The sequence below is a fragment of the Pan paniscus genome, chromosome 5, assembly GCF_029289425.2.
Source record: "Pan paniscus chromosome 5, NHGRI_mPanPan1-v2.0_pri, whole genome shotgun sequence".
NCBI classification, from domain to species: Eukaryota; Metazoa; Chordata; class Mammalia; order Primates; family Hominidae; genus Pan; species Pan paniscus.
The window spans coordinates 169,591,691-169,617,589 of NC_073254.2; the positions used below are offsets into that span (position 1 = coordinate 169,591,691).

At 42.3% G+C, this 25,899-nt stretch overlaps 1 protein-coding gene across 1 annotated transcript; it reads left to right on the plus strand.

Annotated features, from left to right (window-relative positions):
- GINM1 (glycosylated integral membrane protein 1) lies at positions 1 to 25,528 on the plus strand. Its single transcript, XM_034963062.3, has 8 exons — positions 1 to 340; positions 6,078 to 6,137; positions 6,300 to 6,396; positions 12,615 to 12,766; positions 13,631 to 13,787; positions 14,394 to 14,524; positions 16,242 to 16,405; positions 24,507 to 25,528. The coding sequence occupies exons 1-8, from the start codon at positions 221 to 223 to the stop codon at positions 24,616 to 24,618; spliced, it is 993 nt and encodes a 330-aa protein (XP_034818953.1). The 5' UTR covers positions 1 to 220; the 3' UTR covers positions 24,619 to 25,528.
- The last annotated feature ends 371 nt before the right edge of the window (positions 25,529 to 25,899 follow it).

The following is a 25,899-nucleotide window of genomic DNA, read 5'->3' on the forward strand; positions in this document are numbered from 1 at the left end:
CGCGCGGCGCTGCGCGTGCGCAAACGCCTTTCCCAGGAGAGCCGGATCTCGGAGCGTCCCCGCGCCTCTCCGCGGCCGCCCGGGGAGGGGAGGGCCCGTCCCGCCCCTCCCCGCCTCTCCCCGCCCCTCCCCGTCCCTCCCGCCGAAGCTCCGTCCCGCCCGCGGGCCGGCTCCGCCCTCACCTCCCGGCCGCGGCTGCCCTCTGCCCGGGTTGTCCAAGATGGAGGGCGCTCCACCGGGGTCGCTCGCCCTCCGGCTCCTGCTGTTCGTGGCGCTACCCGCCTCCGGCTGGCTGACGACGGGCGCCCCCGAGCCGCCGCCGCTGTCCGGAGCCCCACAGGTAGGGCAGGGCGGGCCCGGCTGGCCGCTTTACGACTCCGACCCTCCGGGAGGCCCGGGCCGTCCACATTGACGCTTCCCACATCCCACCGGCGGGCAGGGGCGGGGGTCCGGGCCCCCTAAGGAGGTGTGGGGAGAAGCACCCCAGGAAATGGGGGCGGCGTGGGAGGCCGAGGTAAGAGGAAAGGGACCCACTGGGGCTGCGTCGCTGTGAGTGAGCCTCGAGCCACTCCACACCGACTCTCCGGCGGCCCAAGCCGGCGCGCGACCTGACGGGGCTTTGCCGTCGAAGCGCGCGGTTGCCGGTGATCAGGCCTTCGTAATGGCGCCTTCCCGGGGTAGAGCCAGCGCTTGGGCAGGGAATGTTTGTGTGCTCGGGAAGTGTGGAAGTTGCCCACTTCGCGCATTTCCAGGCCACCTGTGCCTGCTCGGCCTGCGATCGCGAGGGTCCGCCGTTCCGAGGCTGCGGGGCTCCGCCGGGCTCAGGTGGGCAGAGGCAGAGACCTGGCCCTCGCGCGACGTAGTGTTTTTGTCGGATGTTGGAGGAGAAGTTCTCACGGCGGGGCGCGATCGGCGGTGTCCGCATCCCCTGGGAACTCAGCCCGGCCTCTGGGGGCGGGGCCCAGCAGTCCGGGTTGGCGAGTCCTGCAGGTGCTTCTGATGCCAGCTGAGGTGGGAGAATCGAGGCATCCTAACATTAAAACGTGACTGATGCTCACCATTCCTGCCGTAGAGTCGTGCCTACCTAGGCCAGTATCAGCCTTTTTTCAGTAGAATGGTAGGGAAAAGTTTGAATATTTTAAAGTGCAAGTGTTCTGAGAATGACAAGAAACTATGTCGGTACACCTCTTCCTAGTCAAGACTTGAATATGAACACTCTAAATACAAAGGCGAAGGGCACGATAAGTGTCACTTTGACCAACAAGGTGAAACCCCGTCTCTACTAAAAATAGAAAAATTAGCCGGGCGTGGTTGCAGGTGCCTGTAGTCCCAGCTACTCGGGAGGCGGAGACAGGAGAATTGCTTGAACCCGGGAGGCAGAGGTTGCAGTGAGCCGAGATCGTGCCACTGCATTCCAGCCTGGGTGAGGGAGCTCAAAACAAAACAAAACAAACAAACAAAAACAAAAAAAACCAAGTGTTAACGTTTTAGGATAATGACATTACCCCACGTGGGTACAAAAATGACTAGCATGTCTCAGTTCTGCAGGGCATTCCAAGAAGCCACGACATTGCCTGCCATAAGAACCACCTATATCTGAAATTATATGTGGACCACAGTTGCATCTGGTTAAACAATAGGAATGTGATGGACAGGCACCAAGGGACCAAATAAAAGTGAAATAGTTCTAAAAAGTTCTGGAAATACGGACATTATTTTCCTATTTTTCAAGTTTTAAAGATTCATAATTGACACCTATGTGTCAAAGAGATGTTTACGTCTATATAATCTGCAAAAAATACATTTTGACTGCAGGCTTAAAATACACTGCATTGTCGGCTGGCTCTTAGTGATGATTTTACTATTTCAGTTCTCCCTTCTTGGGCCTTCATTTCACTTTCAGAAAGTCCAGATCTAAACTCGGAAATTCACATATTAAGCTGGGTGCAGTGGCTCACGCCTGTAATCCCACCTACTGGGGAATCCAAAGCCAGAGGATTGCCTGAGACCAAGAGTTGGGTGTTGGATGATAAGCCTGGTTAACATAGCAAGAGCCTGTCTCAACAACAAAAAGTTTCACAGATTAAATGAGTGCTGAACAACTAGAAAGAGAATCTCATTACCTGGACTGTGTCTGTGGGAAACTGAAGTCCCTTGATCTAAGTCTTCTCAACGTCTTATTGTGAAACATTTCCAATAGGAAAGAATTTCACAGTGGTCCCACATATTGTGTAAGTGCTGTCCAGTAGAACTTTCTGCCTTGATGGTTATGTCTTTTCTCACCTTGTGGGTAGCCACTAGACTGCTGTGGCCACTGAGCACTTGAAATGTGGCCAGTGCCAGTGAGGAACTGTTTTTAAATTTTTATTTAATTTTAATCAATGTAAATGTAAATAGTCACAAGTGATTAGTGTGTACCATATTGAACAGTGCAGAACCAGACTACCCTTAACATTACTAGCTTTATCACATCTGTCCATCCTCGTTTCCAGTCTGATATAAATTAAACTGGTTGAAGTCAGGAAAATTCTGCCTTCTTCCGATGACTCAGATTTATTGGACTATAAGCATTTTTCTGTTTTTATGTATGCAGTTGTCAGAAGTTGAGGTAATACAAGATTGCACATAAGATTGAAAAATAAAAGTCTTTTTTTTTTTTTTGAGACGGAATATCTCGCTCTGTCTCACACAGGCTGGAGTGCAGTGGCGTGATCTCGGCTCACTGCAGCCTCCGCCTCCCAGGTTCAAGTGATTCTCCTATCTCAGCCTCCTGAGTAGCTGGTACTACTGGCGCGTGCCACCACACCTGGCTAGTTTTTGTATTTTTATTTTTATTTTTTTATTTTTTGTTTTTTATTTTTGAGAGAGAGTCTCACTCTGTCTCCCAGGCTGGAGTGCACTGGCATGATCTCAGCTCACTGCAACTTCTGCCTCCTGGGTTCAGGTTCAAGTGATTCTCCTGCCTCAGCTTCCCAAGTAGCTGGGATTACAGGCTCCCGCCACTGCGCCCAGCTAATTTTTTTATGTTTTTAGTAGAGATGGGGTTTCACCATGTTGGCTAGGTTGGTCTCGAACTCCTGACCTCAAGTGATCCACCCGCCTCAGCCTTCCAAAGTGCTGGGATTACAGGTGTGAGCCACTGCGCCCGGTCACTTTTTTTTTTTTTTTTTTTTGACGTGAAGTCTCGCTCTGTCCCCCATCCTGCACAGTGCAGTGGTGCAATCTTGGCTCACTGCAGCCTCTGCCTCCCGGGTTCCAGTGATTCTCCTGCCTCAGCCTCCCAGATAGCTGGGATTACAGGCACGTGCCACCATGCCTGGCTAATTTTTGTATTTTTAGTAGAGACGGGGTTTCACCATGTTGGCTAGCTGGTCTCAAACTCCTGACCTCAGGTGATCCACCCGCCTCAGCCTCCCAAAGTGCTAGGATTACAGGCATGAGCCACCATGCCCGACCGAAAAATAAAAGTCTTTATAGTAAATTCTTCTAATACTAAAATAACTTGGTCACCAAAGAGAGGCATTCGGAGGACACTTACTTTCTTGTATGCATAACTGTATATTTCGCTCAGACGTATTTTAAACCAGCTGTCTATTACCTTTATTCTTAGGAAGACACTTATGTCCCCAGTGGGCACCCTATGAGTAAAGGAATTAGAAGAATTGAAGATTTTTAGGGAGAAACTTTTCAGTGTCCCCAAGCACTTTTTAAGTATATGCAACCCTGGCTTACGAGCCTGAACTTCCAGTTCAATCAGAAGTTCTCAAGAACAATAAATATGACCTGGCTCTGAACTCCTGGCCAGGGGGCAGTAAGGAGTGTGATTCCCTTTTGCAGTGAAATCATTCAGAAAGACCAGAAAATAATTTTGTTGTACTTGGTTCTCTGGAAAATATAGTGTGCTTGTGTCTGTTAATTGTCTTTTTCAAACTCTGTAATTTTACTAGGTAGGTGATATATATATATATATATATATATATATATATATATATATAAAGTTCAGTAAGTTGCTAACAATATAGTGTATGTTCACTGCTAAAAGGCAGAAGCTATAAAATGGTTTCCTAGAACAACATTGGAGGCTTACTTCTGGGCTGTTAGAAGAATAATAGTTTATAATTAATACATTCTCTAGTTTGCAAAGGAGATCCATATGACTTGAATTTGGACACAAAACAATGTAGCTATCAATCTCATAGCTCATCGAATGTGGATTTGTTTTAGATGCACTATTGGTTCTAACCCTCTAGATCAAGGTGGGCCAGGAAAAAGCTGGCTAGTTCTGAGGAATTTCTAGTTGGAAAGCTTCCTAGGCTCCTAGTTGGGAAGTGAACCAAAGTCACCCTAAATGTATGTTGTTGGTCTTGTGTGGTATGAATCCTCTTTCACAAATTATTCCTGGAATCAGCTCGACCTCATGAAATTTCATCAGTCTTATTTTCTCATTTGTGGGAAATTATATATAAAGTATTTAGGATACTCAGGGCCAGCAGATATACTTGTATATTCTTTTTGATGTTTATGAACAGTTTTCCTATTTTCTAAGTTAATACAACCTCAAAGAAAAAGTATTTGAGAGTATTGTTTTTATTCCAGAATAACAATGTCTATTTGTGAATAAACTTAGGAAAGAATTTGATTTAGAAATGACAGATTGTAGTTCCTGTGGTCAGTGGTAAATACTTCTTAAAATAGTGCTTGCTTCTGTATATAAAGCATGTCATCTTCAATATTTGTGTATACTGCTTTTGATAATACCTTGAGAGGCAATAAAATTGGAGCATTACAGATGCTTGTATAAGAAACACACTCAAGAAAGGGTCAGTGCAACTTTGGTCAGGTGCGGTGGCTCACGCCTGTAATCCCAGCACTTTGGGAGGCCGAGGTGGGTGGATCACAAGGTGGGGAGTTCGCAACCAGCCTGACCAACGTGGTGAAACCCCCGTCTCTACTAAAAATACAAAAATTAGCCAGGTGTGGTGATGCATGCCTGTAATCCCAGCTACTCAGAAGGCTGAGGCAGGAGAATCGCTTGAACCCGGGAGGCGGAGATTGCAGTGAGCCAAGATCGCCACTGCACTCTAGCCTGGGCAACAGAGCGAGACTCCCTCTCAAAAAAAAAAAAAGTCATTGCAACTTTATTTATAAAAGCAAAAAAGTTGGAAACAACTCAGATGTCCGTGGGTAGTAGAATAAATAAGTAAATTGGTAGTCAGAGATGGACTACTGTGATTACAGCTATGTGCATCAACAGTATCAACTACAGTTACGGAAGAATACATGTGTACTGTTATCCCACTTACATAAAGCTCAGAAACAGATAAAACTAAGCAACATATTGTTTAGAGAGAGAGACACAGGTAGTAAAACTATAAAGAAAAGCAAGAAATGATTCAAATGGAATTGGGTATAGGATTCCTTCTGGGGGGATAGAGGGCAATCATGCAGAGCCTGCCAAGGCAGGGGTAATATTTTATATTTTATCCTCGGTGGTACTTACAGGAGTGCTCATCTTTTAAACTCTATATTTGCATATTATATACTCATGTGATACTTTTCACAAGTAAATAGAAAAAGTATATATTATAAAAAATTAGACCGGGCGCGGTGACTCACGCCTGTAATTCCAGCACTTTGGGAGGCCGAGGAGGGCGGATCACGAGATCAGGAGTTCAAGACCATCCTGGCCAACATGGTGAAACCCCATCTCTACTAAAAATACAAACATTAGCTGGGTGTGGTGGTGCATGCCTGTAATCCCAGCTACTCGGGAGGCTGAGGCAGGAGAATTGCTTGAACCCAGGAGATGGAGATTGCAGTGAGCCCAGATCGCGGTACTGCACTCCAGCCTGGCGACAAAGTGAGACTCTCAAAAAATAAATAATAAATAAATAAATAATTGGAATTGTAAATAAGGGTGGAAAAATGGCTATAAAATGGAAAAGATGGTCTTTTAAACTCTCTGAATGCTATTATAAGTGATTGTACAATAGACACAATTGGAGGGAAAAGAGAAAGCCACGTTGTTCTCAATCTGAGATGCACACCTTCCAATTTACACAATACTTGTTTTACAGGACGGCATCAGAATTAATGTAACTACACTGAAAGATGATGGGGACATATCTAAACAGCAGGTTTGTCTCCTTTTCTGGTTTTAATATATAATTTAGCTAAGTGCTATGCAGCTTATTTGATTTTTTAACTTGCACGTCTCATTTAGTTAATCTTTTTTGACTTGAAGAGTTTGCTATTGTTTATAAATATTGGAATTAATGTATATGCTGCTTTATTTTAAGGTTGTTCTTAACATAACCTATGAGAGTGGACAGGTGTATGTAAACGACTTACCTGTAAATAGTGGTGTAACCCGAATAAGCTGTCAGACTTTGATAGGTGAGTATTACTAAATTACTTCCATAATTGCTCTGTTTTTTTGTGTGTTTGTTGTTGTTGTTGTTATTGTTATTGTTTGTTTTTTGAGACAGTCTTGCTCTGTCACCCAGGCTGGAGTGCAATGGTGCGATCTCAGCTCACTGCAACCTCTACCTAGGTTCAAATGATTCTCATTCCTCAGCCTCCAAAGTAGCTGGGACTGCAGGCATGTGCCACCATACCCGGCTAATTTTTGTAATTTTAGTAGAGACAGGGTTTCGCCATGTTGGCCAGGCTGGTCTTGATTGAACTCCTAGCCTCAAACCATTTACCCTCCTTGCCTCTCAAAGTGCTGGGATTACAGATGTGAGCCCCTGTGCCTGGCATGTTCTGTTTTTAATAATACTAAATTAGCAAAACAATTTTTGGATGTTATATAGTTCCATTTTAAAGTAAAAATAGGCTGGGCGCAGTGGCTCACGCCTGTAATCCCAACACTTTGGGAGGCCGAGGTGGGCAGATCACGAGAGGTCAGGAGTTTGAGACCAAACTGGCCAACATGGTGAAACCCCATCTCTACTGAAAATGTGGTGTGTGCGCCTGTAATCCCAGCTACTCAGGAGGCTGAGGCAGGAGAATCGTTTGAACCCAGGAGGTGGAGGCTGCTGTGAGCTGAGATCACGCCACTGCACTCTAGCCTGAGCAACAGAGCAAGGCTCCGTCACAAAAAAAATAAAAATAAAGTAAAAATATACATCACTGAAGCAAGAGGATCACTTGATCCCAGGAGTTTGAGGCTGCAGTGAGCTATAATCATGCCACTGCACTCCAGCATGGGTGACAGAGCAAGACCCCATCTCTAAAACACACACACAGATCATTATCAGAATGTACAATAACACTAATGTGTTTAAAACTCTGTTCTTGTTTTATATTGGCTGCTTCTCGCATATTCACTATTTTCCATAAGATCAGCATTGATGAAACTGTATTTCTGGTAAGTAGATAACGATGTAAGAATGTGCATAGAGGCGGGGCATGGCGGCTCTAGCACTTTGGGAGGCTGAGGCGGGTGAACTGCCTGAGCCCTGAGTTCGAGACCAGCCCGGGCAACATGGTAAAACCTTGTCTCTGCAAAAAATACAAAAATAAATTAGCTGGGTGTGGTGGTGTGTGCCTGTAGTCCCAGCTACTCCTGAGAGGTGGGAGGATCGCCACTGTACTCCAGCCTGGGCAACAAAGTAAGACCCTGGCTCAAAAAAAAAAAAAAAAAATGTGCATAAAGGTAGTAAATGGGATAGCAAGAGCCAAGAAAATGAATTGTCTGATTATCTAGTATTCAGTTTCTTCTACCCTTATGTCAGTAGAACATTTTCTTAGTTGTTTAAAGGTAAGCAGGTATGTTGCATTGGAATATGCCATATTATTTGGATGAAATAGCAAATACAAAGAATATACATAGGATTTTTTTTTTTTTTTTTTGAGATGGAGTTTTTGCTCTTGTTGTCCAGGCTGGAATGCAGTGGCGCGATCTCGGCTCCCTGCAACCTCCTCCTCCCGGGTTCAAGTGATTCTCCTGCCTCAGCCTCCCGAGTAGCTTGGATTATAGGTGCCCGCCACCATGCCCGGCTGATTTTTGTATTTTTAGTAGAGATGGGGTTTCACCATATTGGTCAAGGCCGGTCTCGAACTCCTGACCTCAGGTGATCCGCCTGCCTCGGCCTCCCAAAGTGCTGGGATTACAGGCGTGAGCCACCGTGCCCGGCCCACTTGTTGTTTCTGTCAGTCTGTCTTTTAGTTGGGATTTTAACTTATTTACATTAATAAAATTACTGATACATTTGGATTTAAATCCTCCATCTTGTTTCCTCTTTGACCCAACTGTTCTGTGTTTCTTTTTCTTCCCCCTTTGCCTTCTTCTAGGTTAATTATTTTTGGTATCTTAGTTCCCTTCTGTCTTGGTTTTACGTAATTTTACTATTCTTTTAGTGGTTACCCTTGCTATCAATAGATTAGTACTTTTGGCTGGGCATGGTTGCTCATGCCTGTATTCCCAGCCCTTTGGGAGGCCAAAGCTGGAGGGTCACTTCAGTCTGGGAGTCCGAGACCAGCCTGGGCAACATAGGGAAACCTATGAGCCCAGTGTGGTGGTGCAGGCTTGTTTTCCCAGCTACTTAGGAGGCTGAGGTGAAAGGATCCCTTGAGCTCAGGAGATAGAGGCTGCAGTAAGCTGTGATTATACCACTGTAGTCCATCCTGGGTGACAGAGTGAGACCCTGTCTCAAAAAATGAATTTAAAAAATAAAAATAAATAAATTTGTACTTTTATCACTTCCCAAACAATGCAAGAACCTTAGAACACTTAAATTCCATTTATTCCCTTTTTGCCTTTGGGTTATTATTATATATTTTAACTCTTTGTGTTCTTAAACCCCATGTGACATAATTATTGTTTTATGTAGTCCAATATTCATGTGTGTTTACCATCATAGTTACCTTTTTCATTGCTCTTTATTCCTTCCTATCTGTGCTCCACTCTATATCATTTGGTTGGAATTTCAAGTTCCAAAATTATTTCTTCTATCCCTATTTCTCTGTACATTCTGCAACTCCTGCCTTGCCCTCACACACATGCATTGTGCCCTGGTTGTCGTTTTCCTTCGGCCTAAAGAATTCCCTTTGGTATTTCTTTCAGTACAGGTTTGTTAGCAGTGAATGGTCTGAGGTTTTATTTGTCTGAAAACATCTCTTTGCCTTCATTTTAGAAGGCTATTTTTGCTGGCTGTGGAAGCATAGCTTAGCATTTTTGTTTTAACATTTAAACACTTCATTTTCTCCCCTGCTGGGTGAGACTGCTAGACACTTTGTCGAGCTTTTTTGCCTCCTAGTCGTTGCTTTCTACTCAGCTTTTCAACCTCTCCACCTGTTCTGTCTGGGAGTTGGCAAATGCCTTTGGGGGAAGAAATCACACAGGATATTGTACTCACCTCAGGGAGCTCTTTTCTTGGCCCTTCAAGTGCTGGCTGTCTTTAGCTTCTGATGCCTCTACACAGATGTAGGTTTTGTGTGTATGTGTGGGTGTGTATTTTTTACATCTTTTCTAGCAGTTCTTTGCAAGTGGTTCATTGCAAGAGGGTTGGTGTGCTGCAAGCTGATCCATGGTAGCTAAGAAAGGAAGTGCTAGTACTACTGAAATAATAATTCTTTTGTTGTTGTATTTACTGGGAATTGGACGTGGAATACAGCCTGTCTCCTCTCTTATGGCCATCTTTTAGTCATCCCAGTCATTGCACTGAGTTTGTTTCTATGATAACTGAAATAAATGCTCATCTTACCCAGTTACAGCAAGAATCTTCAAAACATTAAATGCAGCAACAACAACAAATCTTCTTTAATTCTTTAAAGAAACTTTTTCTTTAGTTGGTGTATTTGTTTATTGCTGCATAACAGTTTAACCCAGAAATCAGTGGCCTAAGACAATATTTATTATTTCATAGTTTCTGTAGGTCGAGAATCTGTGCTTGGCTTAGCGGGGTCCTGTGGTTCTCAAAAGGCTGCCATCACGTCAGGGCTCAGCTGGGAAAAATCTGCTTCCCAGCTCACTCATGTGGTTGTTGGCAGGAGTCAGTTCCTTCTGAGCTCTTGAACTGAGGCCTCAGTTCCTCACCAGATGTTGGTTGAAGGTCTTCCTCAGTTCCTTGTCACACGAAGCTCCCCATAGAGCATCTCACAACGTGGCAACTAGCTTCATCATTGAGAGGACAAGAGAGACTGCCAGTAAGAAAAAGAGTACTAGCAAGACAGAAGTCATAGCCATTAATAATCTAATTGTGACAGTAACATTCCATCACTTGGGCTATGCTCTGTTTGTTAGAAACGAGTCACTAGGCTGTGTGCATTGGCTCATGCCTGTAATCCCAGCTATTTGGGAGGCTAAGGCTGGAGGATCACTTGAGGCCAGGAGTTCAAGACCAGCCTAGGCAAGATAGCAAGGCTGTCTCTTTCAAAAGAACAAAAAAAGAAAAAAAAAATCATTCATAGATCGATAGATAGATAGGTAACTAACTGACTAGTCACTAGGTCCAGCCCACTTGAGGGAGGAATTGCAGAAATGTCTGACTCCTTAGAGGCAAGGGTCATTGAGGGGCATTTTTGAAAGCCGCCTACCACAGTAAGGAAGTCAATATGAAGGGCTTTGTTGTTTTTTATTTAATTTTACGCTGTATTAGAGGTACTGTATGAGGCTCTTCTCACATTGCTATAAAGAAATACCTGAGACTGGGTAATTTATAAAGAAAAGAGGTTTAATTGGCTCATGGTTCTGCAGGCTGTACAGGAAGCATGGCACCAGCATCTGCTCAGCTTCTAAGGAGGCGTCAGGAAGCTTTTACTCATGGTGGAAGGCAAAGGGGGAGCCAGTATCTCACATGGCAGAGCAGGAGCAAGACAGAGCGAGAGTGGCAGTGGGGTGCCGTAACCCCAAGCCATGAGGGATCTGCCCCCATGGCCCAAACATCTCCCACCAGGCCCCGCCTCCAACATTGGGAATTACATCTCAACATGAGATTTGCGGGGAACATCCAAACTATATCAGGTACCAAATTTGCAGGCTGAAGAATTGCCACTTGGGTGTATTTTTATGACTGCATTTTCTCACCCATTGAGTCTCCTGTACCTTAGTCTTTGGGCTTACGGACATGCTGACACAGCGCCTGCTGTTCCACGAAGGAGACCCACGGGTGGTAATGGTCAGTTAAAACACGGGGATGGACCATGAGAGAGGGGGTACCTTTGACAGTGGTGCTTTTCAAAGGGCATGAAGGATTAGGCACACTAGAGAGAGGAGCAGCGAGGGGCCAGATGAGGAGCCTGAGGAAGACCAGTGAGAGGACCGGGAACTTCACAGAAGTGCCACTAAAGGTGTGTGAGCAGGAGGCTGTGGACTGAAAACCACGTCACAGTGAGACGAGCCTGGCATGTTGTCTGAATGGTTTGGAGGCGGGGACTAAAGCAGGGGAGAATAGGTAGGTATATCTTGTAATAGTAAGTAGTTAATGAACTAGATATTGAGATATTCCAGACAAAGGAAGTAGCCCTATAGATGCACAGAATCAGACTAAACAGCTGGGTGTGCATTCAGATTGTATATCTGGATTCCTGTTTGGCAAAAATCTTCAGATTATTTGAGGGATAGAAATAAAATGCTCCATCTGTGACAGGTGCATTGGTGTATGTTGTTTTATCTTTTTCGATAGCACTTGTACCTTAATAGAGTAGCTGTTGGCTCTGTAAACCAGCTGCAGCTACTACACCCCGTTTCTACTGGAGCAGGAGTAGAGGTTTCCTAGCTAGAGAAGAACATGGACAATAGCTAGTCCTACCCCATTATCGATTACCAGAGAGAAATGACAGGCCTCCCCCACCCTCTTTCCCCATTCCTGCTCTCTCTAATAGTAATGAGTCACTAATCGGGGAAAGGATTGATAAAAAAAACTCAATGTTCTTACTGCTTGGGCATCTTCTCTCACAGGATTTTGTGGATGGATGAATGTATGTGCTTATTATGTTAAAACATGGGATTGGCTGTATCTTCTGGCTGGCTTTATAGTTGTGCCATGTTGGTTCCTCATTGCCAACCTGTATAAAAGAATAGGAAAGATGGGCCAGGCGTGGTCGTTCATGCCTGTAATCCCAGCACTTTGGGCAGCCGAGGTGGGTGAATCACTTGAGGTCAGGAGTTAGCAAGACCAGCCCGGCCAATATGGTGAAACCCTGTCTCTGCTAAAAATACAAAAAAACAGCTGAGCATGGTGGTGCAAGCCTGTAAACCCAGCTACTTGGGAGGCTGAGGCAGGAGAATCCCTTGAACCCAGGAGGCAAAGGTTGCAGTGAGCCAAGGTGGCACCACTGCACTCCAGCCTGGGCGACAGAGCAAGACTCCATCTCAAAAAAAAAAAAAAAAAAGAATGGGAAAGATGTTGCTAGTGTGGTATTTCATACAAAGTCTAAAGATCAACACATTTTACCCTTTCAAATGAGTGTAAGCAGTCATAAAGATTTGTCAGATTGTCTTTGTTTTTAATAAATCTGAAACAGCATTGAGGTCAGGGATGAAGAAAGCCAAAGAAATTGGTTTACAACTGTCTTGTTCCATGTAAATGTCATCAAAATAATCAAACTCAGTAACAGATTTGGTGGTAATTTTTGTTCAAAGGTGTCACTACTTTTTTTTTTTATAGTGAAGAATGAAAATCTTGAAAATTTGGAGGAAAAAGAATATTTTGGAATTGTCAGTGTAAGGATTTTAGTTCATGAGTGGCCTATGACATCTGGTTCCAGTTTGCAACTAATTGTCATTCAAGAAGAGGTAGTAGAGATTGATGGAAAACAAGTAAGATAGTATGTTTATTAATTGGGAATTAAATGATATTTAGATTTGTGCTAGATATTATGCATGTGTTCAGTTATTTTATTTGTTTCCGACTTGATAAGGAAGGTGCCTAATGTTGCCTATATCCAATTATTTAGAATTTTTGTATATTTATTTTAGCATTTGAAATGTATTTTTAAAATTTCCCATATTCATACATGTTTGTATCACTTTAAAATGTACAGACATTATTAAATAGAAAGTAAGCAAAGAGATTCAATTTGGCTCATAGTTCTGCTACCATTTCCTCTATGGTAAATGAAGTCTCTGTGTGTAAATGAAGTAGAATCGAGATTAAGCTTATAATAGTAAGTGCTAAAGCAGGACAGGAATATTATTAAAGTTGCAAGTTAAGTGCCCCAAAGTGGGAGTACGGGGAAATAAATAGTAATTGTTAGCTGGGCATGGTGGCTCACACCTGTAATCCCAGCACTTTGGGAGGCCAAGGTGGACGAATCACCTGAGGTCAGGAGTTCTAGACCAGCCTGACCAACATGGAGAAACCTTGTCTCTACTAAAAATACAAAGTTAGCTGGGCATGGTGGCGCATGCCTGTAATCCTAGCTACTCGGGAGGCTGAGGCAGGAGAATCGCTTGAACCCAGAAGGCGGAGGTTGCGGCAAGCTGAGATCGCACCATTGCACTCCAGCCTGGGCAACAACAAGAGCGAAACTCCATCTCAAAAAAAAAAAAAAAAAAAAAGAGTAATTGTCTGAATAGGACACATGTTTTAGTTATATAAATCTGGGAGGAAAATTTGCTTTTAAATTTTTATGGGGCTGTGCTACTATTTAAAATAAAGAATAATTATATTTTCTTTCACAGGTTCAGCAAAAGGATGTCACTGAAATTGATATTTTAGTTAAGAACCGGGGAGTACTCAGACATTCAAACTATACCCTCCCTTTGGAAGAAAGCATGCTCTACTCTATTTCTCGAGACAGTGACATTTTATTTACCCTTCCTAACCTCTCCAAAAAAGGTAACTTAAAAGACCATTATTTAAAGTATTAAGGAGATTATTTATTTAGTTGGTAGCTCTATATACTCTTAAACTTTGTTATTTTTTACACTGTTTGCAAAAGTTGCTATTTATCTTTAATAGTTAATATGTTTGGAAATGAGCTTGTTTAAAAAAATGCTTCATAACATGTATTGCTTCATATGTCCATTTAAGGACTTTAGGACTCTATTTTGAGCATTAGTAGAATGTGATCAGTGCTGGTTGCATAGTGACATTTTTCAGTAATTACTCACTCTTACTCTGGGTACTGATCACAAAATATGTAATAAGACTATTGTAAAGGTTCATTCAGAGGAAGAACTATTCATTTTTTCACAGAAACATAGAACTTCTAAAATTTTGGCTTTCTATGTGACAGAATCATAACTGCTTTAGCTCCTTATACGTGTCTTAGTTTATAGTTCTCTTCTGACATTTAAATCAGTGAACATTCAGATGTGTTAATTTTTTCTCCCATGGTAAAATATGTGTTCTTACTGTCCTAAATGCTATTGGTATCGTAATCTTAGGACTAGTAGGATAAGACACCAGCATTTTGGTAATGTTGCTCTTTCTCCTGGGTAGAAAGTGTTAGTTCACTGCAAACCACTAGCCAGTATCTTATCAGGAATGTGGAAACCACTGTAGATGAAGATGTTTTACCTGGCAAGTTACCTGAAACTCCTCTCAGAGCAGAGCCGCCATCTTCATATAAGGTAAATCAAGTATTTGGTGTTATCATAAGCATTCATGGTTAAGATGAAGAAAATCGACCCTAGCATTTAAAATGGAGTGGAAATCCTGAAGAATGGAACTGTAGAGCATTGGTGATAATGGACTCATCTTGGTCTTAATGTGATATTTTTAGTATTCCTATTTTCCTCTTCGAGCTTTGTTTAATAATATTGTAGTCAGATCATGATTATCAAGGTGCTGGATTTCATTTGGTTGGAATTATAAATTCCACAGTTATTTCTCATATCCAGATTTCTGTGTTTATTCTGAACCCGCTACCTCGCATACACACATGTGCATTGTGCCCCCAGGATCTTGCCCAGTGATTCAGCTCAGGTGGTTGAGAATATACTTCCTAGAGTCAGCCTGCCCAGGTTTGAAACCTGGTTCTGCCGCTGACTAGTTGTGTGATCTTGAACAAATTTTTTCTTTTTCTTTGAGATGGAGTCTCACTCTGTCACTTAGGCTGGAGTGCAGTGGTGTGATCTCGGCTTACTCCTCCACCTCCTGGGTTCAAGTGATTCTCCCACCTCAGCCTCCTGAGTAGCTGGGATTACAGGCACACGCTACCACGCCCAGCTAATTTTTGTATTTTTAGTAGAGATGGAGTTTCACCATGTTGGCCAGGCTGGTCTCAAACTCCTGACTTCAAGTGATCCGCCCATCTTGGCCTCCCAAAGTGTTGGGATTATAGGCATGAGCCACCATCCCCGGCCGATAATTACTCTTTATTTCCCCGTACTCCCACTTTGGGGCACTTAATCTCTCTACCCTCAGTTTCTTTATCTGTACAATGGGGCACCCACTTAATCTGAATAGCAGTGTAAAGTAGTATCTCATGAAGTTGTTACAAGGATTAAATAAGTTGGGTACTACATATAAATATGCATTGGCACCTACTAATTTCTCAGGTGTTACCTGTGACATTTATGCTGCTTACCAGGAATATATCCATGGGTTCAGAGAGTATCCCGATATCTCTCTGTATATTAAGTAGACCCCCTACCCAAAATTCATTTTAAATGAGCAGGGTCTATGGTTGGTATTAAAGGAGTAGTAGTTCTCACTGAAGGTCAGGCTTGCATATTTGAGGTCACTTCAGCAGTCTGGACTGTAGCACCTTTACCCTGTCTACCTCACCTCCCTTAGCAGCTCAGCCCCAGAGCAGACTGTCTTCATAGTCCGTGCCATCAGTGCCGACCTTAAGTTCTGCTCTCGCTCTTAAAGTATAGAAACATGTTTTGTACACAGTGAACTTCCCATGTATTCTAAAATTTTCTAATATGTTTGTCTTTCTCTTCCTTCTCTTGTGCTCTAGGTACTGGAAACAGTTGACTCTGCTCCATTTCGTTTATAATGGACTAGCCTAACGAATCTCTTGTCAATTAGCAATTATTTTCACTTGATTTGTAGTTAGAAAACAATATAAATAATTTTACAGGCTATTAACATTTTTGTGCTTGTATTGTTAGAACATAATTTTTAAAGTTGTAAGTAACTTCATTGAGGTACATTCTAAAATAAAATCACCATTTAAAATATACAATTAGTTTTGACAAATGTAGTCACCCATGTAACTACCAGCACAATCAAAATATAGAATATTTTTATCATCCCAAAGCTAAAACATTAAAAAATTTAAAGTTTATTCTTAGAGATCGATGCAACTTGCATATCTAATCGAAATTCCTTTTTCAGGTAATGTGTCAGTGGATGGAAAAGTTTAGGAAAGATCTGTGTAGGTTCTGGAGCAGTGTTTTCCCAGTATTCTTTCAGTTTTTGAACATCATGGTGGTTGGAATTACAGGAGCAGCTGTGGTAATAACCATCTTAAAGGTGTTTTTCCCGGTTTCTGAATACAAGTAAGTATTTCTTATTTTTGAAATGTTAGTATTTTTAATGATTAAAAAGTGAGACATATTTGCTATGTTTTAGAATAGAAAATATAAAAATTAGAAAGGGTAAGACAAATGGGAGGGAAAATAACACCTACTGTTTTTCTAGCTCATCTTCCAATGTTAGCAAAATTGAAACACATTTATTGAATAGCTATTGTGATCAAGACATTCTTGGAGAGATTCAGATGTAAGTAAGACAAACTCTGCTAAAAACTTAAAATCTAGTAGCAGAGGAAGGAAACAAATACATATAATGGAAAATGCAACTGTATGATCAGAGGTGAACAAAACCCGAGGACTTCATGATGTATTTTCAACCCCAGAGTATCAGTTTAAAATGTAGTTAATTTCAGTAGACAAGCAGGATATTCATTGCAGCATTGTTTGTAATAGAAAATAAAAGCAAAATAGGCTGGGCACGGTGGCTCATGGCTGTAATCCCAGCACTTTGGGAGTCCAAGGCAGGTGGATCATGAGGTCAAGAGATCGAGACCATGCTGGCCAACATGGTGAAACCCCATCTCTACTAAAAATAAAAAAAAATTAGCCTGGACCTGGTGGCTCATGCCTGTAATCCTGGCACTTTGGGAGGCCGAGGCGGGCGGATCACAAGGTCAGGAATTTGAGACCAGCCTGGCCAATATGATGAAACCCTGTCTCTACTAAAAATACAAAAATTAGCCAGCCGTGGTGGCAGGCGCCTGTAGTCCCAGTTACTCAGGAGGCTGAGGCAGGAGAATCACTTGAACCCGGGAGGCAGAGGTTGCAGTGAGCCGAGATTGCACCACTGCACTCCAGTCTGGGCGACAGAGTGAGACTTCATCTCAAAAAATAAAAATAAAAACTAGCTGGGTGTGTGGCACCCATCTGTAGTCCCAGCTTCTCGGGAGGCTGAGGCAGGAGAATCGCTTGAACCTGGAAGGCGGAGGTTGTGGTGAGCCGAGATCGCGCCATTGCACTCCAGCCTGGGAAACGAGCAAAACTCCCTCTCAAAAAAAAAAAAAAAAAAAGTAAAAGCAAAATAAAAGCCCTCTTAACTGTATATCAGTGAGGTCTAATGAGATTTTCTCTGGCTGAATAAGTCCAAAATCTATTATGTGGGGGGAAATATGGCAAAGCAGTATGATCACATTTAGGTAAAACAAAAGTATTATGTGTATATAAATGCATAGAAAATTTCTGGAATGAGAAAACAAATTATCTCTAATGAGTGGGAATGAGAGCAGAGGTGGAGAGACTGACTTTGACTTCCTTTTGTATATTTTTTAGTCAATTATAAAATTTAAAATGAATTATTGTTAGTATTTTTTCAAGTTAAATCAGTCGTTTTATTTTATTTTATTTTATTTATTTATTGAGATGGAATGTCACTCCATCACCCAGGCTGGAGTGCAGTGGCATGATCTTGGCTCACTGCAACCTCTGCCTCCTGGGTTCAAGTGATTCTCCTGCCTCAGCCTCCCGAGTAGCTGGGATTACAGGCATGCGCCACCTTGCTTGGCTAATTTTTGTATTTTTAGTAGAGACGGGGTTTTTCCACGTTGGCCCAGCTGGTCTCGAACTCCTGACCTCAGGTGGATCAGGTGGGTCACGCCTCGGCCTCCCAAAATGCTGGGATTACAGGCGTGAGCCACTGCACCTGGCCCATTAGTCATTTTAATTATCTTAACAGAAACAAATCTCAATGCAGATGACCACAGTTCTTGGCTTAGCTACATTGCATTATACTGTTATGTAACAGGATTTTTGGAAAAGAAGACCTAATTTGAACATTTACTTTTCCACTTGCTTGTTGTGAGGTCTTTGAACCTCCGACTTCTTCAGGTGTAATGATGAACTAATGCCTCCCTTGAAGGATTGTTGAAAGTCAAAGTCATGAAGCAAGCAAAGCACCTGCAGAGTAAAGAAATATTAGTTGCCCCTCCCACCTCTTAGTTTACATTTCCACTGAATTGGCATTCCCATTCCTTTCTGATATAGAAATATCCTTATCCAAAATGCTTAGAACCAAAAGTGTTTCAGATTTCAGATTTTTTTGGAATTTTTGAACATTTGCATTATACTTACTGGTTGAGCATCCTCAATCCAAAATCCAAAATGCTCTTGGGAGCATTTCCTTTGCATATATGGAAATATATATATAATACTTGTATATATTTTATATAAATATTTATAAATGTATATATATAGAGAGAGAGAGAGAGAGAGACATGGGGATCTTGCTATGTTGGCTAGGTTGGTCTTGAACTCTTGGCCTCAAGTTGTCCTCCTGCCTTGGCCTCCCAAAGTGCTAGGATTACAGGTGTGAACCACTGTGCCTGGCCAAGCATTTTCTTTAAGTATCATGTTGGCACTCAAAAAGTTTTGGATTTTGGAGCATTTTGGATTTTGGATTAGGGATGCTTGACCTGTAATAAAAATTCTATAGTTTAACAGATTTCTTTCCCCTTTGGCTGCCAGGAAGTTCCAAACTTTTTTGAACTTTATTATGTATACCTGCATAGAAAACGGTGTTGTAATGTTTTTCTTTTTCTTTTGCCATTGTTTTGTTATGGGTTTCTCTGCAGGAACAGATGCAATATAAAATTAAAAACCAAATTTGCAGTTGTACTGCAGATACTTCCTGGTAGAAAAGGATTTAATACAGAACTATAGAGAGCAATGAACTGAAAGTATCCCTTCTCTGTTCTTCAATTCTTATTCTACCTAGAGGTAGTCATTGTCAACTGAGTTGACATTTTAATCCAAATTCTATGTATTAAGGTAAATGTACACTAGATAATCATAATTATTTATCAACTCAGATTGTTAATTGTTCTACATTGCATTTTTCACTTAAGACACAGGTTTCCCAAACTTTCTTGGTTTACAGTATCCTTAGTGTGCCAGTAAATTTTTTTAATGCCCCTATACTTAGGCCAAAAGACAAATTTAAAGATTTTTATTTTTATTTTTATTTTTTATTTTTTATTTATTTTGAGACAGAGTCTCACTCTGTCACCCAGGCTGAAGTGCAGTGGCACAATCTCGGCTTGCTGCAAGCTCCACCTCCCGGGTTCATGCCATTCTCCTGCCTCAGCCTCCCAAGTAGCTGGGACTACAGGCGCCCACCACCACGCCCAGCTAATTTTTTGTATGTTTAGTAGAGACGAGGTTTCACTGTGTTAGCCAGGATGGTCTTGATCTCCTGACCTCGTGAGCCCCCTGCCTTGGCCTCCCAAAGTGCTGGGATTACAGGCGTGAGCCACCGCGCCCAGCAATTTTGTTCTTAAATTACTAATTTAAGAAATACTAATGGGATGTGAGTGCCTATAGAGCACTACACAATACCTCATATCTTGGCATCAGACTGGAAATTGGCATCCTCATTTCTTGTTCAGTGTTAAGTTTTGTACAGTATTTGCTTTTTATCATAGTAACCACCTGTGTTAAGCCATTTTGTGTTGCTTATAAAGTAATACCTGGGCTGGTTACTTTATAAAGAAAAGAGGTTATTTATTTAGCTCATGGTTCTGCAAGAACCGTGTAGGCTGTACAAGAAGCATGGTGCTGCCATCAGCTGGGCTTCTGGTGAGGTCCTCAGGCTGCTTCCACTCAGCAGCATCGCAAGGCAAAGCATGTGCAGAGATCACATATCAAGAAAGGAAGCAAGAGGAACAGCAGGGGGGTGTCAGGCTCTTTTTAACAACCAGGTCTCCAGGGAATGAATAATGAGAACTCATTCCCTTCCCCTCCAGAGAGGGCATTAATCTGTTCATGAAGGATCTGTCCTCATGGCCCAAACACTTCCTATTAGGCCACACCTCCAACATAGGGGATTAAATTTTAACATGAGGTTTGGAGGGGAAAAACTTTCCAAATCTAGCACCACCAAAACCCAGCTTTGGAAAGATTGACTTCATTGAATGTTTTGCAATCTAATGTTAAAAGCATGAAGTAACCTCAAGGTAATATTACACATGAAGTCTCTTGAAAATTTATATTATTCTGTGGTGCCTCTGTGAGTTTGCTCACCAACCCAGGGACCTCAGTGCAGTTTGGGAACCATAGACCTAAGATCTTTTCTTATCACTACATATATTCTTTTTTGTCCCCTTAGTTATTTTAATTCTATTTTATTTTTTATTACTTATTTTTGAGACAAGGTCTCACCTTGACACCCAGGCTGGAATGCAGTGGCTCAGTCGTGGCTCACTGCAGCCTCAATCTCCCAAGACTCAAGTGATCCTCTCATCTCAGCCTCCTGAGTAGCTAGGACTAAGGTGTGTGTCACCATGCCCAGCTAATTTTTTAAATTTATTTTTTGTAGAGGCCAGGTTGGCCCAGGCTGGTCTCAAACTCCTGGGGTCAAGCAGTCCTTCCACCTTGGCTTCCCAAAGTTCTGGGATTACAGGCATCAGCCACCATGCCCAGCCCTTAATATTATTTTTAACTGACATGTCATAATTATGTATAGCTTACCTATTCTTTTTATGGCTGCATAGTTCTAAAGGAGATAGGAAAAACCAAAGCATAGGAAAAATACTTTGGTTTTTCCTACTCTGACACTCTGGAGTACTTCACGTTTGGGCACCAATACGTGTGTGGGGATTTTTCACCACCAATAACCGATTCTCCAGTGGACACCAGCTGGGTGTCCTCTAATTCAGTTCAGTTCTGACACTTTCCACCTGGACACAGCGTCAGATCCCACAGGCTAAGGGCTGAGTTCCACAAGACTGCCCCCCTTCAGATGCCAGTTGTAAGCCCCAGGTTGTGATGTGTGATTCTGACCAGCTGGGTATAAAGAGGTTGCCATGACTTCCTCTTTGGGTTTGATTAATTTGCTTGGGATGTCTTTGGGGCGGCTCACAGATCTCAGGGAAACACCTCCACTTACTGGTTTATTACAAAGGAAACATGAAGAGGCAGATGGAAGAAGTGCATAGGGCAAGACATGGGGAGGGGGAGAGGGGTTCAGAGCTTCCCTGCCCTCCCTAGGTGCACCTCTATCCAGGTCCCATACCTCTGTGTGTTCAGCTATCCAGAAGCTCTCCAAAGCTAGTCCTTTTGGGTTCTTTTGCAGGTTTCATCACACAGGCATGATTGATTACATCATTGGTCACTGGTGATCAACTCAACCTTCAGTACCCCATTCCCTTCCCCAAGGTTGGGGGATGGGACTGATCTCATGGTTGATACCCCTGGCAACCAGCTCCCCTGTTGAGGCTATCCAGGATCCCCCAGCCATCAGTCATCATTAGCATCCAAAAGATACTTACCACTTTGGAGATTTAAGGATTTTAGGAGCTGTTCCAGGAAGCCAGAGGAACTTACAAGTCATAATATCACAGGTGTTCCACAGTATAGATATACCTTAGTATAACCATTCCTCTAACATTTAGGTAATTTCCAATTTCATGTTAATCCCAATAATGTTCTAGTATACATCCTTGCACATATATTTCTTTGCACCTGTGTATTTATGTAGAATAGATTCCTAAAAGTAAAATTACTGTGTCACAAGTAATTGTATTAACTCCTTACAACCTGATGATAATCTTTTTTGGTTTTGCTACTAAAAATGTAATTCATCTTAATTTGCATTTTCATCTTACTAGCATCTTTGCTAGTTTAGGTCTGGGTGGGTTCAACATCTTTGTGATAATTGGCTATATATGATTCTCTCATGACTTGCTTACGTAGAGCCTTTGGCCATTTTTCAATTGTGTTGGCATTTTGTAACTATTAGTATATAGGAGCTCTTTTGTCTGTTATACATATGTAATGCACATTGCAGATTTTTTTACTAATCCCAGCCTATCGTTTGTCTTTTGCTTATTTATGGTATCTCATCATACAAAAGCTTTAAATTCAAGGCCTAAGTAATTCATGTTATTCCTTTACAGCATGTAGGGTTTTTATTTTGCCTACTAAGTAGGCCAGACTTTCCTATCTTAAAATTATGGGGCCTTTTTTGTTTGTTTTTTGTTTTTTAAAGACAGGGTTTTGTTCTGTTGCCCAGGCTGGAGTACAGTGGCAGTGCTATCAAGGCCCACTGCAGCCTTGACCTCCTGGGTTCAAGCGATCCTCCTGCCTCAGCCTCCCAAGTAGCTGGGACTACAGGCACTTGCCACCATCCCTGGCTAATTCGTTGTTGTTGTTGTTGTTGTTGTTGTTGTTGAGACACAGTCTTGCTCTGTTGCCCTGGCTGGAGTGCAGTGGTGTGATCTTGGCTTGCTGCAACCTCCACCTCCTGGTTTCAAGCAATTCTCATGCCTGAGCCTCCTGAATAGCTTGAGATTACAGGCGCCCGCCACCATGCCTGGCCAATTTTTGTATTTTTAGTAGAGATGGGTTTCACCATGTTGGCCAGGATGGTCTCGAACTCCTGACCTCAAGTGACCCACCCGTCTCGGCCTCCCAAAGTGCTGGGATTGCAGGCGTGAGCCACCGTGCCCAGCCATTTTTAAAAAAAAAAATTTATTTTGTGTAGAGACAGGGTCTCACTTTGTTGCCCAGGCTGGACTCCTTGGGCCCAAGCAGTCCTCCTGCTTCAGCCTCCAAAGGTGCTGGGATTACTAAGGGCATGAGCCACTGTGCCCAGCCATTATATTTTCTTAAAATTTATTTATTTATTTATTTATATATTTGAGACAGAGTCTCGCTTTGTTGCCCAGGCTAGAGTGCAGTGGCACAATCTCTGCTCACTGCAACCTCCACTTCCTGGGGTCAAGAGATTCTCCTGCCTCAGCCTCCCGAGTAGCTGGGATTACAGGCGTGCACCACCACAGCTGGCTAATTTATGTAATTTTTAGTAGAGACAGGGTTTCACCATGTTGGCCAGGCTGGCCTCGAACTCCTGACCTCAGGTGATCCACCCACCTCAGCCTCCCAAAGTGCTGGGATTACAGGCATGAGCCACTGCACCCGGCCAAAATTTATTTTTTAGCATTACTTTTCTGTATACTTTTAAAGCTAGAGTTCTCATTTTGTTTCCCAGACAGAGGCCATTTTTCCATTAGTAATTTCTCATTGACTTAGAATGTTACCTTATTATAAACTAAATTTCCATATATGTTAGTCTTTTTCTGGACTATTTTCTGTCCTAGTGATCTATTTGTCTATTCCTGTGCCAGTAGCACAGTTTTAATTACTCTCATGTTTTGTTTTTGTTTTTGAGACAGGGGCTAACTTTGTCACCCAGGCGGCAGTGCAGTGGCACGATCTCGGCTCACTGCAACCTCCACCTCCCGGGTTCAAGTGATCCTCCCACCTCAGCCTCCTGAATAGCTAGCTGGGACTGCAGGTGTCCCATGCCCAGCTAATTTTTTCTATTTTTAGTAGAGATGGGGTTTCGCCATGTTTCCCAGGCTGATCTTGAACTCCTGGGCTCAAGTGATCTGCCCGCCTTGGCCTCCCAAAGTGCTGGGATTATAGGTGTGAGCCCCTACACCTGGCCTACTATCATGTTTTAATAAAACCTTTGAGAGCTACTTAAGACAACTTTGTCTTCTCCCCATTGTTCTTTTAAAAAAAATCTTATGGCTGTTCTTGCAGTTACTCCCCTGTGAACTTTAGAATCTGTTTGGTTCTATAAACAACTAACCCCCGTTGATGTTCTTATTAGAATAACACTGAATTTACAATGCAGGGTCCTAGATTCAATCCAAAGACGTACTCTCTGGTCAGGGATTTTAAGTAACAAAAAGAGCAACACTATCTAAAGACCTAAGGTTGTGTTGTGGTGGTGAGTATTGTTTAGAGAGAGGCTTAGGCTTAGGCTTTTTGCTCAGCCTGGGTGTATCTAGGAACCTAACTCTGCCTTGGAGATCTATACTTACCCTATTCTTCCCTAAAATAGGAAATAATGAACTTCCTCGATGCCTTTCTATTCTCTCAGCCAGTTTGGTTAAAGTGACTTTGGGCTCAGTTTGTACAACCACTATGAATTTTTAAATAGAATGTAGCAAAAGCACCTAACCTTAGGTGTATATTATAACCTTGAAGTAGCCTTTTCTCACTATCAAACTACAGGCAGAGGAAACATTTAATTTTGATAGTAATTAATCACTTTCTATTTCAGAGGAATTCTTCAGTTGGATAAAGTGGACGTCATACCTGTGACAGCTATCAACTTATATCCAGATGGTCCAGAGAAAACAGCTGAAAACCTTGAAGATAAAACATGTATTTAAAACGCCATCTCATATCATGGACTCCGAAGTAGCCTGTTGCCTCCAAATTTGCCACTTGAATATAATTTTCTTTAAATCGTTAAGAATCAGTTTATACACTAGAGAAATTGCTAAACTCTAAGACTGCCTGAAAATTGACCTTTACAGTGCCAAGTTAAAGTTTACCTTATTCTCGGCCGGGTGCAGTGGCTCATGCCTGTAATCCCAGGACTTTGGGAGGCCAAGGCGGGCAGATCACGAGGTCAGATCAAGACCATCCTGCCAACATGGTGAAACCCTGTCTCTACTAAAAAAAATAAAAAAATTAGCCGGGTGTGGCGGTGCACGCCTGTAGTCCCAGCTACTTGGGAGGCTGAGGCAGGAGAATTGCTTGAACCCGGGAGGCGGAGGCTGCAGTGAGCCAAGATCACGCCACTGCACTCCAGCCTGGGTGACAGAGCGAGACTCTGTTTCAAAAAAAAAAAAGTTGACCTTATTCTCTAAAAGGGCTGGCTATTCATATGATGAATTGTTAAGGAAAACTTAAAGTGGAAGAGAACACATGTGAAGAGACTTTGAAATTATCAAAAGAAAAAAAAAAGACCAGACAAAATCTCATGTGCCAATAACTTTTCAAGGTGCCTTTGTTAAGGAAATTATATCCACTTAATTACTATAATATATAAGACTTTATGAAAAGCACTTTATAAAATTCTAATTTAAAAGGTCAAGAACTTAACACTTATTTTTTTATTCAGTACAGTGTGCCTTTATATTAAGTATGTGACTCAGTATAAAATCACTGAAGTGTATCATGATTTGATTGTATCCTGTACCAAGACTACTTACCTTGAATGCTCCAAGATTTAAAAGTAGTATGACATGTTCTCACTCTAAAATAAACTTTTTTTTTTTTTTTTTGAGGAAAAAAGTATAGCCGTTTTGGTTACACTGATATAAAACCTTTGCCCAGGTAAGAATGGCTGAGATGCAGGAGTAGGTATACTTTCATTTACACTGGCTGAAACCATGGCTCAAATTGAATGAGTCCATTGATGTCATGAGTTAGACTGTGCCCTTGGTCTTGTGGTTCTAGATATAGTGCTGTTTACCCTAAAAGTGTTTTATTACCTTTTTTTAACCATCACTCATATTGACATATTAATATTTCACAATGTGAACGAGTACATATAACTCATCTCTATGTGATACTTTTTTGAGATGGAGTCTGGCTCTGTTGCCTAGGCTGGAGTGCAGTGGCGCAATCTCGGCTCACTGCAAGCTCCGTCTCCTGAGTTCATG